Source organism: Perca fluviatilis, chromosome 2 (assembly GCF_010015445.1).
Source record: "Perca fluviatilis chromosome 2, GENO_Pfluv_1.0, whole genome shotgun sequence".
Classification (NCBI taxonomy): Eukaryota; Metazoa; Chordata; class Actinopteri; order Perciformes; family Percidae; genus Perca; species Perca fluviatilis.
The window spans coordinates 29,963,644-29,978,068 of record NC_053113.1 but is presented as its reverse complement, the minus strand read 5'-3'; the positions used below and the strand labels follow the sequence as shown (position 1 = coordinate 29,978,068).

General features: G+C 40.0%; 2 protein-coding genes across 2 annotated transcripts; both read left to right on the top strand.

The window, feature by feature from the left end:
- Positions 1-5,718: 5,718 nt before the first annotated feature.
- Positions 5,719-10,640, top strand: im:7138535 (uncharacterized protein LOC797998 homolog). Its single transcript, XM_039778552.1, has 8 exons — positions 5,719-5,900; positions 6,167-6,273; positions 8,307-8,432; positions 8,562-8,809; positions 8,908-8,988; positions 9,078-9,194; positions 9,694-9,840; positions 10,119-10,640. Exons 1-8 carry the CDS (start codon positions 5,857-5,859, stop codon positions 10,281-10,283), a joined length of 1,035 nt encoding a protein of 344 aa, XP_039634486.1. The 5' UTR covers positions 5,719-5,856; the 3' UTR covers positions 10,284-10,640.
- Positions 10,641-11,497: 857 nt separating this feature from the next.
- chchd2 (coiled-coil-helix-coiled-coil-helix domain containing 2) lies at positions 11,498-14,212 on the top strand. The gene is made up of 4 exons (XM_039778565.1): positions 11,498-11,677; positions 12,281-12,539; positions 13,140-13,341; positions 13,813-14,212. Exons 1-4 carry the CDS (start codon positions 11,628-11,630, stop codon positions 13,821-13,823), a joined length of 522 nt encoding a protein of 173 aa, XP_039634499.1. The 5' UTR covers positions 11,498-11,627; the 3' UTR covers positions 13,824-14,212.
- Positions 14,213-14,425: the final 213 nt, after the last annotated feature.

The window sequence follows — 14,425 nt, the reverse complement described above, 5'->3', positions numbered from 1 at the left end:
TTGTTGATTTTGTATTAATAATCTGAATCTATGTAACAATAACTAAATGTAACAAATACATGTAGTAGAATAAGTACAGTATTTCAGTCAGACATGTAGTGGAGTAATAGCATTAAGTAGCAGAACATGGAATTACTTAAGTAAAGTACAAGTAGCATACCTCAAAATACTTAAAAGTACTCAAGTACAGAGTACATGTACTCAGTTACTTTCCACCACTGGATTTGAAGTGATAAAATTCATTAAATATTACTTTATTCAAGATGTTTAGTTTCCACAAATTACTGCCTCAAAAAACACCATAGCATTGAACCAACAGATCTCTGGATAGTACATCTCTGTTTCAATATCTCGTGCTTCCTGATGATCCCCTGAATCATTAAATAGCTTAATTATACTGCTGCTCATTCATATGTGCCCTATCCTGTCTATTTGTTCTCTACGCACTTCTTAAAAACAAAGTGCACCAATTTTGTTACCACTTGACAATAGAGGTGGGCAATGTGACAATATGTGTAGTGAGATGATGTACATTTTAGTGAGAGAGTTAGTGTAACTGTTTCATGTAAATATTGGATTTTGACATGATTTTTGCATCAGTGTAATTAAGTACACTTAAGTTCACTCCTCTCTCTTTTGAACTTCATGCTGTCACCATAACTCATCCGGTGCAACTAGTCATCATTGTTATCTACCGCCCACCTGGTCCTCTGGGGGAATTTTTGGAGGAGCTGGATGTCCTTCTTTCAAACATCCCTGAAACTGGCCCTCCGCTGGTACTTCTGGGTGATTTCAACATCCAGACAGAGAAGTCAGCTGTCTTTCTTCACCTTCTCTCTTTGCCTGCCCTCTCACTCTCTCCTTCACCACCCACTCACAAAGCTGGTAACCACCTAGATCTCATATTCACTAGAAACTGCTCTACATCCAACCTCACTGTTACTCCACTCCATATCTCAGACCATTTCTTCATCTCATACTCTCTCCCACTCTCACAAGCTCACAACCATATCTCAAGAGACACTGTACTTGTCCGCCTGTATATTCGTTCACTCTCTCCTTCTTCACTGGCGGCATGTTCTCTAGCTACCCTCCCTCCATCTGACTCTTTTTACTCATGCCTCCCAACGCTGCCGCGGAAGAAACTCTACTCTCTACTCTATCCTCCTCTCTCGACTCTCTCTGCCCCTCTTACTTCACGACCGGCTCATAAGTCCTCCCCAGCGCCGGGAGTTATCTGACTTCAAGGCGTGCTGAAAGATCAACTATACGGGCAGCGGAAAGGAAATGGCGGAAATCTAAACACCCAGATGATCTGCTTACTTATCAGTCTCTTCTTTCCTCCTTCGCTGCCTCTATTTCTGCAGCAAAAAGCTCCTTCTATCAAACCAAAATTGAATCCTCTTACTCAAACCCCAAAAAACTTTTTCTCCATCTTCTCTAACCTGCTAGATCCCCCCAGTTCACCTCCTCCCTCCTCCCTTCTACCAATCCACTTTGTCAACTACTTTGTAAAAAAGATAGATGATATACGCTCTTCATTCTCCACCACACCTTCTGAAATCACCTTACCATCCGTCACATCTAGTACTCTTGCCTCTTTGACCCCTCTATCTCCAAATCAAATTCTTACTTTGATTACCTCTGCCTGCCCAACCACCTGCCCCCTGGATCCTATCCCTTCTCACCTTCTCCAGTCCATTGCTCCTGACCTCCTTCCTTTCCTCACCCATCTCATTAACATCTCCCTGTCAACTGGCTGTTTCCACGATGTCCTCAAAGAGGCAAGAGTGACCCCACTACTCAAAAAACCAACACTCGACTCCTCTGATGTAAATAACTATAGACCTGTCTCCCTTCTTCCTTTTCTATCTAAAACTCTTGAGCGTGCCATTTATAATCAACTCTCTACTTATCTCAACCAGAACAACCTTCTCGATCCCCACCAGTCTGGCTTCAAGGCTGGCCACTCAACAGAAACCGCCCTCCTTGCTGTCACTGAGCAGCTTCACATTGCTAAAACAACCTCTCTCTCTTCCATCATCATCCTTCTAGACCTTTCAGCTGCCTTTGACACAGTGAACCACCAGATCCTCATTTCAACACTCCAGAATCTGGGTGTCTCAGGCTCTGCGCTCTCTTTGCTGACATCTTACCTGTCAGACCGAACCTACCGGGTAACTTGGAGAGGATCCAGCTCAGAGCCTTGCCCACTCAAAACTGGGGTTCCTCAGGGATCAGTCCTGGGTCCCCTCCTCTTCTCTCTCTATACCAACTCCCTTGGGTCTGTCATTCAGTCGCACGGCTTTTCTTATCACAGCTACGCAGACGACACCCAACTAATTCTTTCCTTTCCTGAGTCTGACACTCAAGTAGCAGCACGTATCTCGGCCTGTCTGACCGACATCTCTTCTTGGATGTCCACTAACCATCTGAAACTCAACCTTGACAAGACTGAGCTCCTTTTCCTTCCAGGGAAGGGCTCTCCTACCCAAAACCTGACTATAACAATCGACAACTCTGTGGTAGTCCCCACCCAGACTGCTAGAAACCTGGGTGTGACACTTGACGACCAACTCTCCTTCACTGCCAACATTGCTGCAACCACCCGATCGTGCAGATACATGCTGCATAACATCAGAAGGATACGTCCACTTCTAACGCAGAAGGCGGCTCAGGTTCTGGTTCAGGCTCTAGTCATCTCACGTCTAGACTACTGCAACTCCCTGCTGATTGGCCTGCCTGCATGTGCCATCCGACCCCTGCAGCTCATTCAGAACGCAGCAGCTCGACTTGTCTTCAACCTCCCCAAGTTCTCTCACACTACACCTCTCCTCCGCTCTCTTCACTGGTTACCAGTGGCTGCCCGCATCCGCTTCAAGACACTAGTACTTACATACAGGGCCATGAACGGATCAGCCCCAGCTTACATCCAGGACATGGTCAAACCATATACCCCAACCCGCCCACTTCGCTCTGCATCAGCCAAACTGCTTGCTGCCCCCCCACAGCGAGGGAGAACTAATCACTCAACCAAATCCAGACTGTTCACTGTTCTGGCTCCCAAATGGTGGAATGAGCTCCCCATCGACATCAGGATGGCTGAAAGCCTACACATCTTCCGCCGAAGGCTAAAAACACATCTCTTCCGACTACACCTCGGTTAAAAAAAAATAAATAAAAAAAACTCTTTAACCTGCACTTTTGTTTCTTTGTAGCTTAGCTTATTTAAAGCTAATGTACTTGCACTTACTACTTGTTGTCTAGAGTTTGGACCTTCTCAGTTGAATGCACTTAATTGTAAGTCGCTTTGGATAAAAGCGTCAGCTAAATGACATGTAATGTAATGTAATGTAAAAGTACTTTGATCTGTCAGCATTTAATTAGCATATATTTCCCCATGAACAGTTCTTCTATGGATATTCCAGAAAATGTATCATATATTCAGCACATATAACCAAAAACATGTTTTGGATGCCCAGAATATACTACAATCAGGCCAATGTGATATTTTGGAGTACGGCAGTGAGGGGATCACTGTTTCGGTAATCCATCCACCCAACAAGTGCTCAACAAGTCCACCATAAAGGGAGTGTCTGCCTGCTTTGTCTGGCTGCTTTCCAGAGCTCAAAGGTCAGCCCCTGCAAGGTTTGATGGAGCAGGGGGGGCAGTGTCAGGGGAATAAAAGACGCAGCATCCTGACGCATGGCAGGGCTTTTGTTGTCGAGGGGCGGCACAGCTTCTGTACATATGGCAGCAGGGACCGAGCAAACATAGGAGGCTTGACGTACACCACCACTGTCTTCTTTGTTCCTGTTCAGTTTACAGGCTGCTGATGGAGGGGCTTGTTGCCGTAAATGTGACACATGTGGTCAAGCAGTGCTCACAGAGGAGAGGAGACAACACATTCAGACAAAGCTAATGAAGCACATGTGTTTGTCTGTCTGAGCGTGTGTCCATACAGTCATATGTCAGAGGTATAAGGCAACACTCACAAATGATGAATAACAACTGCTTTCACCACTTAATACAGTAACAATGGCATCTTCTTCTACTGAGTCAGACCACAGAGGGCTCTCCTACTTTGCTCTAACAGTGATGGTACCATTTAAGTCCAAGTTGTTCTGCTGTAAGAGCATCTTCTTCATCAGCAATACCTGTGATAGGTCAAATGATGCCCTAAGAGTAAAGGAAAGGGCACAAACATATTCCAGATACTGATTGTAATGAAGATGAAGGAATAATGTAGCAGAAGCAAAACATGGTGAGTGACTTTATATATTATGATTTTATTAGTCAGGAAAGATCACCTCCACTAAATACACCCAAATAATTAGGTCCATCAATGGTCAGAGGATGGAAGCTGATGTAAATACATCCACAGAGTGAGACTAATAAGTCAAGATGGGTTTGCGTTAATGTATCAAAAGTGAAAGACGCCATTGTGCAGAATTATAGTATTATTGGATTTTATTAAAACTGAAGCATTAACATGTAAGCAGCATTTTAATATTGTTTAAGGTGGAGCTAACAACTTTATGTTGTCATCATGTTGTCAAGTCGTAACTAAAGTAAAAAGTACAATATTTCCCCTTGAAATGTAGTGCCTTTGAAGTATTAAACAGCATAAAATAGAAATACTCAAGTAGTACAAATACCACAAAAATTGCACTTAGTTGCAGTACTTGAGTAAATGTAGCCTACTTAGTTTTACTTTCCACATTTGAGGGCCAGTTGTAACCAATATAAGTGATATTTTGTGATTAGTTAACAGAACTCCAGCCTGTCACAGGCCCTCTAGTGGCTCCTGGTGGACAAACATGTGAAACACATCACTTAGTTCCCTTCCAGGAGAGTTTCATTTTTCTTTAAGGAACAGTGTGAAATACCCTATATAATCATCCTATCACCCCTTTAAATGAAGAGAGGAAGTTTCTAGTCAGACAAGAAGAGGTTGAGGGAGAGTTGAAGAAAAGTATTATGTGGGGAGTAGAGGACAGTTACTACTATCTCTGGACAGTTTGCAGCTATAGAAAATAATTTTAAACCTTTCTTTAAATATCCTACTTGCAGAATCAGTGACATCTTTGAAATCACTTCTGAATTATCTTTTTAAAGTATTTTTTTTATTAATGCCAGCACAGCGCAGTGTTTAATTTCCAACATGTCTTACCTGTGTTATTATTATTGCTTTTATCTGATATTATTGTTGGGTACTTTTTTGCATTTAGTTTTTCTATTATTTTAAAACACTTTGAAACTTTGTTTTGAAAAGTGCTGTATAAATAAAGTTTATAATTATAATTATTATTTTTACTTTACTCAGAATTTAAATCTAAAATATGGAAATGGCTTAAGATTACAGTATCAGATGGTAATTTATATTGTATAATACCAATTTTCCCTTTTCATTTAATTTTAATTTAAGTTTGTAGTTTATAACCTCATTTAATTATTTTTGTTTAAATTGTTTGTTTTACTTTTTTTAAATAGATGGCATGTAGGCTACATTTTTTCTATAAAAAACCATTTTATTTTCATTTGTATATACTTTTTTTCTACATGTTCTGTTTAATTTTTTGTAATTTTACTATTTAGTTGAAATGTTTTAGTTTTATATTCTTCTAGTTTTATTGCTCACTGCTGCGTGAATTATTATTATTATATTGAATTATTAAAGAAGCACTACCCACGCCGGCCAGCAGGTGGCGGTATGTGACCTTCCATTAAACACTGTAAAAAGAGGAAGCACAATTTATAAACACCACGCTTGAACTTTGATTAGTTGGGTAACGTTAGAGTTGACTTAACGTTTCTGTAACAGAGTTATATTAGTTGTTTACCATTATAGTGACAATGGAGAGGAGCTTAGGGACGATTTCGGCCATCAAAGCTTTAGGGTGAGTAACGTTTAACTGCTTCCTTGTTTGCTGCGTAGTCAGATAACGTTAGTTTCATTTGTTGTTACAGCCATAGACATATAACCCGTGTAAAGGTAACGTTAATGTTTGGTATAGTATAATACAAGTTAGCTGTTATATAAGCCCTTCATTCTCTGTGTGTAAACGTGTCATTTCGTATCAACATTTCTGGTCTTTCCAGTATATTAGGTCACTTGCCGCCCTGCAGCAGGTAAATTCACCTGTCGTCTTTACTTCCTGCTCAGGTACCCGGGCGGCTGCTGCCTCACACGGTGTCAATGTGATGAACTTCCCTGTCCGCTGCTCACTTGGCTGACTGCACAGCTGAGGACTCTCTGTCCAGAGCTACAAGGTTTTTATTATTAACACCTGTCTGTGGTGCAGCGTGTCCTCTATGGTGTTGGATGCAGTAAACACCTTTTAAAGGTCCCATGACATGGTGCTTTTTGGATGCTTTTCTATAGACCTTAGTGGTCCCCTAATACTGTATCTGAACTCTCTTCCCCGAAATTCAGCCTTGGTGCAGAATTACAGCCACTAGAGCCAGTCCAGCAATGAGCTTTCCTTAGTATGTGCCATTTCTGTGTCTGTAGCTATTGAGGATGAGAGAGGGGGGGCAAGGTGGAGGGTGGGGGTGTGGTCTTGACCAACTGCCACTTTGCTTGTTTGCAAGCCATGATGTCTCTCTTAGCCTGGTTGACACCAGACCCTTCTCAGTTGTAACTGAGAGTGGGTCTGGGAAAGGTTCATTGACAATTCATTTCCAAAGGGGCGTCACCAATGGACGCCGCTCAAATGCCTCTGGGCGCATTGGATAGTCCAACCAATCAGACCAACGTTCTGGGTGACGCTGCGCTTCGGTAGCCGTCATGTTGAATGTAAACAAAAAGCTGCTCGCCGTCGCTGCGTAAAGCCCGCCTCATCGGTTGTGATTGGTGTAAAGCCCGCCTCAGCGGTTGTGATTGGTGCCTCGATTTTGGGGACATTGGAAATGGGTTTGAATGGGCTCTTCGCCAGACTGACTTGCAGAGCAAATCTCAAATTTGCCGGACGTTCGTCAGGGTTTACCCAGGCTATGTCTCATGGGTGGGCCAAATTCTCTGGTCGGGCAAACCAGAGAAAGGGGAGGTAACCTTGCTCCTTATTACATTACATTAGCTGACGCTTTTATCCAAAGCGACTTACAATTGCTATATATCAGAGGTTAAGTGGGTTAAGTTGGGTCACTAGGGGTTAAGTTTCTTGTTCAGGGACACATTGGTTGGTCACTTTCATTTTCTCAAAGTCAGAGCAGGATACCCAGGGCTCGGTTTACACCTATCGCCATTTCTAGCCACTGGGGAACCATAGGCAGGCTGGGGGAATGCATATTAATGTTAAAAAGTGAAATTTTCATGCCATGGGACTTTTAAGTCATCAGGTGGTGGTTTTTCTAACTGTGCATTAGTACGATAATATCCTGATCTGGTTAGTTTTTTTAAATAAACCGCCTGACGATGACCTGAGATCTATTACAACTTTTAACATTTAAAAACAAACTGAACACCTTTGTAGTAGTAGTTTGTAGTGGTTTAATATTGTATTTTTTCGCCTATTGTTAATGTAGAATAAGTTAGACCTTTATTCATCCTGAAGGAAGTTTCTGTGCCAGAGATGCTCAGTATAAATAGCTTAATAGATATACTGTACAAACTATGCATACATTCATGGTAAAATGAAAAAGATTTAAAGGCCAAGCGATTAAGGATTTTTAAGGCCGATACTAATATTTGTAAATTAAAAAATTCTGATAATGATATTTCGGCAGATAGTAATTTCTGTTGATGTTGTTGTTGTTTTTTACGAGAACACATAACATAGACAATTTTTGTTATAAGGATCCCTAAATCATCCCCAATATCTATATACTAAGTGGGGGATTTTAGAGTTGATAAACTCTAAAATAAAGTAAAGTCAGTGTGTTCTCAAAGTCTATAACATACTTTGTCCACATTTTGAAATGGCCTCAAACATGTATTTGACACATTTCTGTATTGCAATGTCTTTTGACTTATTGGCCAACATGTACTTTACATCGACACTAATGTATCTGCAATAAGCTAACATCAGCTGATATATCAATCAACCTCTAATAGAAAATAGAAAAAAATATACATACATGTTAGACAAAGAAAGATGTAAATTACTAATGGTAGTACAATGCATGAATGAAAGTGCAGAATGCTGAGTTCTATATTATACTGTGCTATATACTGTACAGAACAGTTGTTTTATTTTGTTTATGGTATTCTGTATTTGTTACTTATTGCTGCATGCATTATACATACAGAAACTTGTTGTAATGTGCTGTATAAATAAAACAGCCTTGTCTTCCCTTTTTTTCAGACTCAAAGATGACTGGTGACGTCATGCTGGTGGGAGAGTTGAGGACTTTACTGTCAAACATGTTGTCTCCCCTCACAGCGCTGACCTCAGAGCTGCTGGGGCCGTCCATCCTGAACAAAGTCACTGGTGAGATATAATAGGAGTCTGGTGGGTTCTGCTGTAGAGTTGTGTATTTAAGGTAATAACAGATACATTTCCTGCCCAACTTTTGAAATTGTGAGTGTATCATCTTAAAATGATCGTTCAATTCTTTAGAGTTCCTTGTATCAGAATTACAAGCAGCTCTAATAATGAAGCATAAGGAATTGCATCCTGAGGAGAAGACGACAGGAGAGGAGTCTGAAAAAGAGCAGCGAGTTGAAGAACTCGCTGAGTTTTGTGAGGAGTATCCAGATGATGATGACCAAGAAAGAAGGAAGGCGGAGATGCAGGCAGAATGGATATTACTGATGCACGCCCTTGACATGGATGCCTCCTCTCAAATTACAGATGTGTTGAGTGAGGTAAGTCTCATATAAGAGAAACTAAGATGTGTAAAAGTCATGACTACAAACTAAGAAGCACTGAAAGGATATATTTTTTTAATATTATCTGAATGCAGGTGGAGTCGAGACTTACTCATCTACCATGTGGAGAGATGACAAACCCGCTTCTTAACACCAGCCTCAGCTCAGAGCAGTGGGTATGTTGCCAGGGCTGTTACCAGTTTATTACACATCATATTGAACTCTAACGTTAGCATTTCAACCTTATTTTCTTTCTTTTTCTCAGGTGCAAGTTAAAAAGATCAATCAAGTTCTGTCAGAGGATTATCAGTGTCGGCGACAAATGATGATCAAACGCTTTCAGGTTACACTTGAGTCATTTGCATGGGGAGAAAAACAAAAGGTAGGCATGTTAAATCACTGTATCTCTTAGAACTTACTCACTTTAAGAATAGCCATACCAAAATGTGTATCATTTGGTTGTTGGTTGGGCTTCATTGAGTGTCTTCTGCCCTCACGATGTGTGTGGATGCACAGCTATGCAGCGAGCTACACTTCTATTCTACACACACTAAACGCATTGCTTAATTTCCTGATGAATGAAATTTCATAGCAATCTGTATGATAGTCTCAATTTAGTTTTATATAGTTAAAGGGTTTGGACTAAAGTGGTGGACAGACCTTGCCTTACATAGAGCCATGCCACCAGTGTGGCTAAAAATGACTTTAAAGATTAATCCATTATTCAAATTTACATTTCTGTCAATTGACTAATCCACTACTCGTTTCAGCTCTTGTGAAAATATTCCTTTTGCTGCGGCAGGTAATCTGGGGGACAACCAGCATCAGTGTGCATCACGATAACAACAGACATCCCAGTTCAATAAGTCCTTTATTTACAGGAGCGCAGTGAAGTGCTGGCCACAGTGCCTCCTCTTTCATCACTCATTGGCTCCTGCCGAGTCACCCCGTCTCTTCTGATCGCCATCAGAGAGGATCAGTCCTTCATTGAGCCAATCATGGCTGGAAAAAGCACCCCTGTCTACAAGGTACAACCGTAAACAGTTATAAACCCTGCCTGTGATTCTGAATGAAGACATATCAAGTTCAAGTTACTTTATTGTCCCAGTTGCAGCAGATGGTATAGTACAAATCGCACACAATCACACACCCAATACAGAGGTTGCCTACCTTGCAGGCATAGTTAAAAACAATTTAACAGTAAACAATCAATAAATAGTAAGTCAATAAGTTATCTATGGTTCTTTATAGAATTATTTCTACTTCAGTATACAGATGGCCTCAAACTCTTCTTTGGTCTCACTAGATGTTGATGGGCAGCGTACCAGACAGAGGAGGACGACCAGGGGAAATTGAGCCACCTATGCCAGTGTGGGAAAATCGAAGAGCGAAAGGCCACGGATCAGGGCGAGGAGGTGGTCACCATCAACGTAGATTTTCAGATAAAAAGAAGAAAGGGAAAAAAGAGTAATGTGTCATTCTCTTACTGCTTAATTTGAAAAACATTTTTTTTTTTTTTTTAAATCTTTATTATGAAATATAATATGGCTGTGGAACGCTACATATGATATAATTTTATAGTTGGAAAGGTTTGCTTAATTCTTAGTTATAGTTTGTACATATACATACATGGCTGTTTTCTTTTCTTTCTTTTTTTTTTAAATAATGTAGCTTTTCATTGCTATAATGTACTGGTATATGACCAGATATTTTTGTAATATTTTTGTTGAGAAACATAATGATAAAAATGATTTGATTTTTGTATGTGTTGGCTTTGCACGTTTATATGTAGATTTGTTTACTAAAGAATAAACCTATTAAACACAAATGTATTGTAATTTTGTGTACTGTATTGTGCAGTGTTGGTAATGCTTTTATGCTTAAGACAGCCAAGCAATTACCATTTAATGTAGCTCTCATTTCTAGTGAGAAAACAACACTGATGTAGACTAAATTGCTATTTTGTTTTACTTCATTATTGGAAATGCTGAAAAACTGCAATGTTGGCAGTAATTCAGAGGTCTAAAACCAGGCAACCACCTAAATGACAATTAAGTGACTGATTCACCCAGCACAATGTAAGCTATATTTTTTTTTTTACACATGTAATACTCAATATAATTTACATAAATAAGGATCTGAAAGAATATAATTAGAGTTTATAGATAGATATAGATAGAATTAAAAATTCTGTTTTAAAATGGTCAGGATTTACTCTGAAAAGCCGCCTACAGTTAACCTTTCTTAAAAATATGCCATAACTGTTAAACAAAACGAAAGAGACTGTTATTGTCATTGTTGTTAATATTATAGGTACATCCATGAGACTGAATAAAATAGGCTACAACCATAACACTGTTCATGTTAAGATTTACAGTCTATGGGTACAACCTTATATATATGTCAATGGGTACAACACATGGATGTAGGTACAACACATAGGTGTATATATCTATGGGTACAACACATGGGGAGACTTTTGAGGTTACACCAGTTAAAAATACGTTTCCATCGGATGCATAATTCCAATGTTAATAAAAACGATTACAATTTAGTTTAGGCTAAACAAGATTAAGAAAGTCAAATCAATAAGTTACATAATATATACTTACCTGTAAATGACGAAAGCATCCCTGTTGTTTCCATCATACCGGAAATTACCCGAGAGACATATGATGTAACACATAGAAAGTTCCGGACTATCGTTCGTACTGAAGGCAGAGACGAGAGCGTTTACTAAAGGTCGACATTTCACCAAGGTGTCGCGTCTGTTTTTATCAGGGAGCAAATTTACACATATCCTAATCATTTAAAAATGCCGAGAGGAAGCAGAAGCCGGACATCCAGGATGGCCCCTCCAGCCAGGTGACATTTGATATCCAACATTTGATAAAAGTTGTTATAAGAGTAGCTGCTAGCAAGTTTAGCTAACGTGCTAGCTAGTGTTAGTCAGGGCCATTGCCTAAGATTAGCAGCTAGAACTAAATTGTATGATTATTTTGTCAATCTAAATGTTTTCCTTTTGTACTAGGAAACTGGTGTTTGCTCAAGTCATTGATAAAAGTAATGCAGGTCACAGTGTATAATCTGCATTATTGTCTTTTAATGTTTTATGGCATCACAACGTCAAAATTTAACATTTCAAAAATGTGTGGATTACATAAAACTACAGGCAGCAAGGATCAGTTTCCCTTTAACCTGCAACTAATTTAAGACTTGTCTAACCATTGCCCTGATGAAGGTCTAAAGACAGAAAGTGTGGCTTTTTAACTAAATATGTGAATTTGTCCTAAGTGTACAGTCTGCTTTTCTCAAGAGTTTATGTTTTTGGCCTTCTTGAAACTTAGAATTGGCAGTTATTTCAAAACTAATTCAAACTAATTCGGAAAGACTGATAACAGCACTTGCAGGTCGTGTCAGTTGTTGATTGTGTTGGGATTGTTCTTTTAAATTACTTTCTCTCTACAGCCGGGCTCCACCATCACCACCCCCTATGGCCAGGGCTGCTCCTCCTCCCTCCTATGCCCCGGCTCCAATGCATGCTCCTCCATCTGCTGTGGGTGCTCCAGCTGCAGCACCCAGGCAGCCAGGTATGTTTGCCCAGATGGCGACTACAGCCGCTGGAGTGGCAGTGGGCTCTGCAGTAGGACACACGATCGGCCATGCCATGACTGGAGGCTTCGGTGGTGGACACTCAGAGCCTGCCAAGCCAGACGTCACATACCAGGTAAATAAACTTTTGTTTAGCTGGTATTAAGACTGGAATAGCCTCAGGGCAGATTAGTGTGTCTGACACGTGGTAGGTAGCGGTACCAAAAAAACAGGTGTGTTTGGGAGTTGGTGGTGGAGGAGGCAAAGTAGTGTTGGAACAACAAACCTCACTCATACGATGTAAGCTCGTAGGCTACCAACTCATCTCGGTAAAAGTCTTATAACTGAACCATGTACATAATCATACTATAGCCTTTACATGGGTATATCCACCTAAAGTTGAATCTAATATTCACATTGGTTGTTAATGTTTTTGTGTGCTGATTGATTCCACTTTGCACTCTTTCTTGCCTGTCTTTTTGATCAAAAGAGAGATGTGAAGCTTAGCTATAGGTCATATATCTTGGCATGTGAGACGTCTTCAAACATTTTGACACTTACATGACATATCGCCATGTTAGGCATTTCAAAATTGTAATAGTAAATGTATTACAATTTTCTGGTACGATTGACATAGTGTTACAATTTGAAACCAACAAAAAAATCAAGAAATTTTCAAAGTACCATGCGTACAGTAGATGTGTGAAGGATCCATCATCTGTCTTGTGTCTTTCAGGAACCGTACCAGGCTCAGCCGTACCAGGCTCAGCCCATGTACCAGCAGCAGCCACAGTCCATGTACCAGCAGGAGGCGCCTCAGCAGCAGCAGGCCTGCTCCTATGAGCTTAAACAGTTCATTGAGTGTGCCCAAAACCAGAGCGACTATAAACTCTGTGAGGGCTTCAGTGAGGTGCTGAAACAGTGCAAGTCCTCTAATGGTGAGTGAAAGTGAGGAGTTTTATGAAATTAGATTACATATGGATTTATAGCATGCTGGTAGGTGTGTGTGGCAGTCAAACAGTGCAGTCTTGGACTAATGTAATTGTAGCATTATAATAGTTTTTGTTTTGAAAGACTCACACTCTAATGTCATAATAGATGTATACATTGTCTCTGCAGTCTTGTTTGCTGTAGTGTTATACTTGATTTAACACTGCCAAATAAGGAGGCTTTGCAGAAGTACTTAGTCATCCAGACGTCATAGCCAAATGATAGCACAGTCATGGATCTGTGGTGTTGCGATACACCGTGTGGCCATAGGGAGGCGTAGTTTTAAAAGCTTTCTGCATGCTTCATATAACCAGATTTTCTTTTCTTTTACTGTAGGATTTTTAAATTTGCCAAATCAATTAATATCAATGGTGGGGAGAATGAAAACTTGTCTAATTAACTTTTTGTTTTCTCCACAGGTATGTTATGAGACGACAAAAACCTGGAGAGTGAAGAGCACACAAACTGAATTAAGCAACCATGCTGGATGAATACTAAGAGGGTGTTAATTCACAAGGGATGAATAAACATGCTTTATTTTGACAGTTGATTATCATCAGACAGCGTCATTGTACTCATTCTCAGGAAAGTGCTGCTGCAGAGTTTGTAATAATAGTAAATAATGTTTATATATTTTGCTGCATGTTGATTTCAGTTGTCAGTGTTTTTCATTAGCTTTAGTGCTTTTAATTTAAATAGATGAACAACATTTGTAGATCATGATAACTTGTAACACCACCAGTTTCCACCTTCTGGATTATGGATATCTGCAGTTTGTTTGGGTTTCAAAATAATAAAGCACCCGAATCTTAAAAACAATGTGTGATGTGATGATTTATTTCACTGGACTTTATAAAAAAAAAAAACATCTCTCTTTACACTGTTTCTTTAATTATTTGTCACAGGGGTCCAGCACCTGTCATGTCACTCCAGTCTCTTTAACGAGTTAAATGTTACATGTGGAGTACTGTTGGTAATGTAGGACATATATCTATCTCTCTCTTTCTCTCTCTCTCTCTCTCTCTCTCTCTC

Coding starts and splice junctions, on each gene's coding strand:
- im:7138535 (XM_039778552.1), top strand. CDS start 5,857: ATGGAGAGGAGCTTAGGGACGATTTCGGCCATCAAAGCTTTAGG. Junction 6,274..8,306: donor TCTCTGTCCAGAGCTACAAG/GTTTTTATTATT, acceptor CCTTTTTTTCAG/ACTCAAAGATGACTGGTGAC. Junction 9,841..10,118: donor AAAGCACCCCTGTCTACAAG/GTACAACCGTAA, acceptor TGGTCTCACTAG/ATGTTGATGGGCAGCGTACC.
- chchd2 (XM_039778565.1), top strand. CDS start 11,628: ATGCCGAGAGGAAGCAGAAGCCGGACATCCAGGATGGCCCCTCCAGCC. Junction 11,678..12,280: donor AGGATGGCCCCTCCAGCCAG/GTGACATTTGAT, acceptor TTCTCTCTACAG/CCGGGCTCCACCATCACCAC. Junction 12,540..13,139: donor AGCCAGACGTCACATACCAG/GTAAATAAACTT, acceptor TGTGTCTTTCAG/GAACCGTACCAGGCTCAGCC.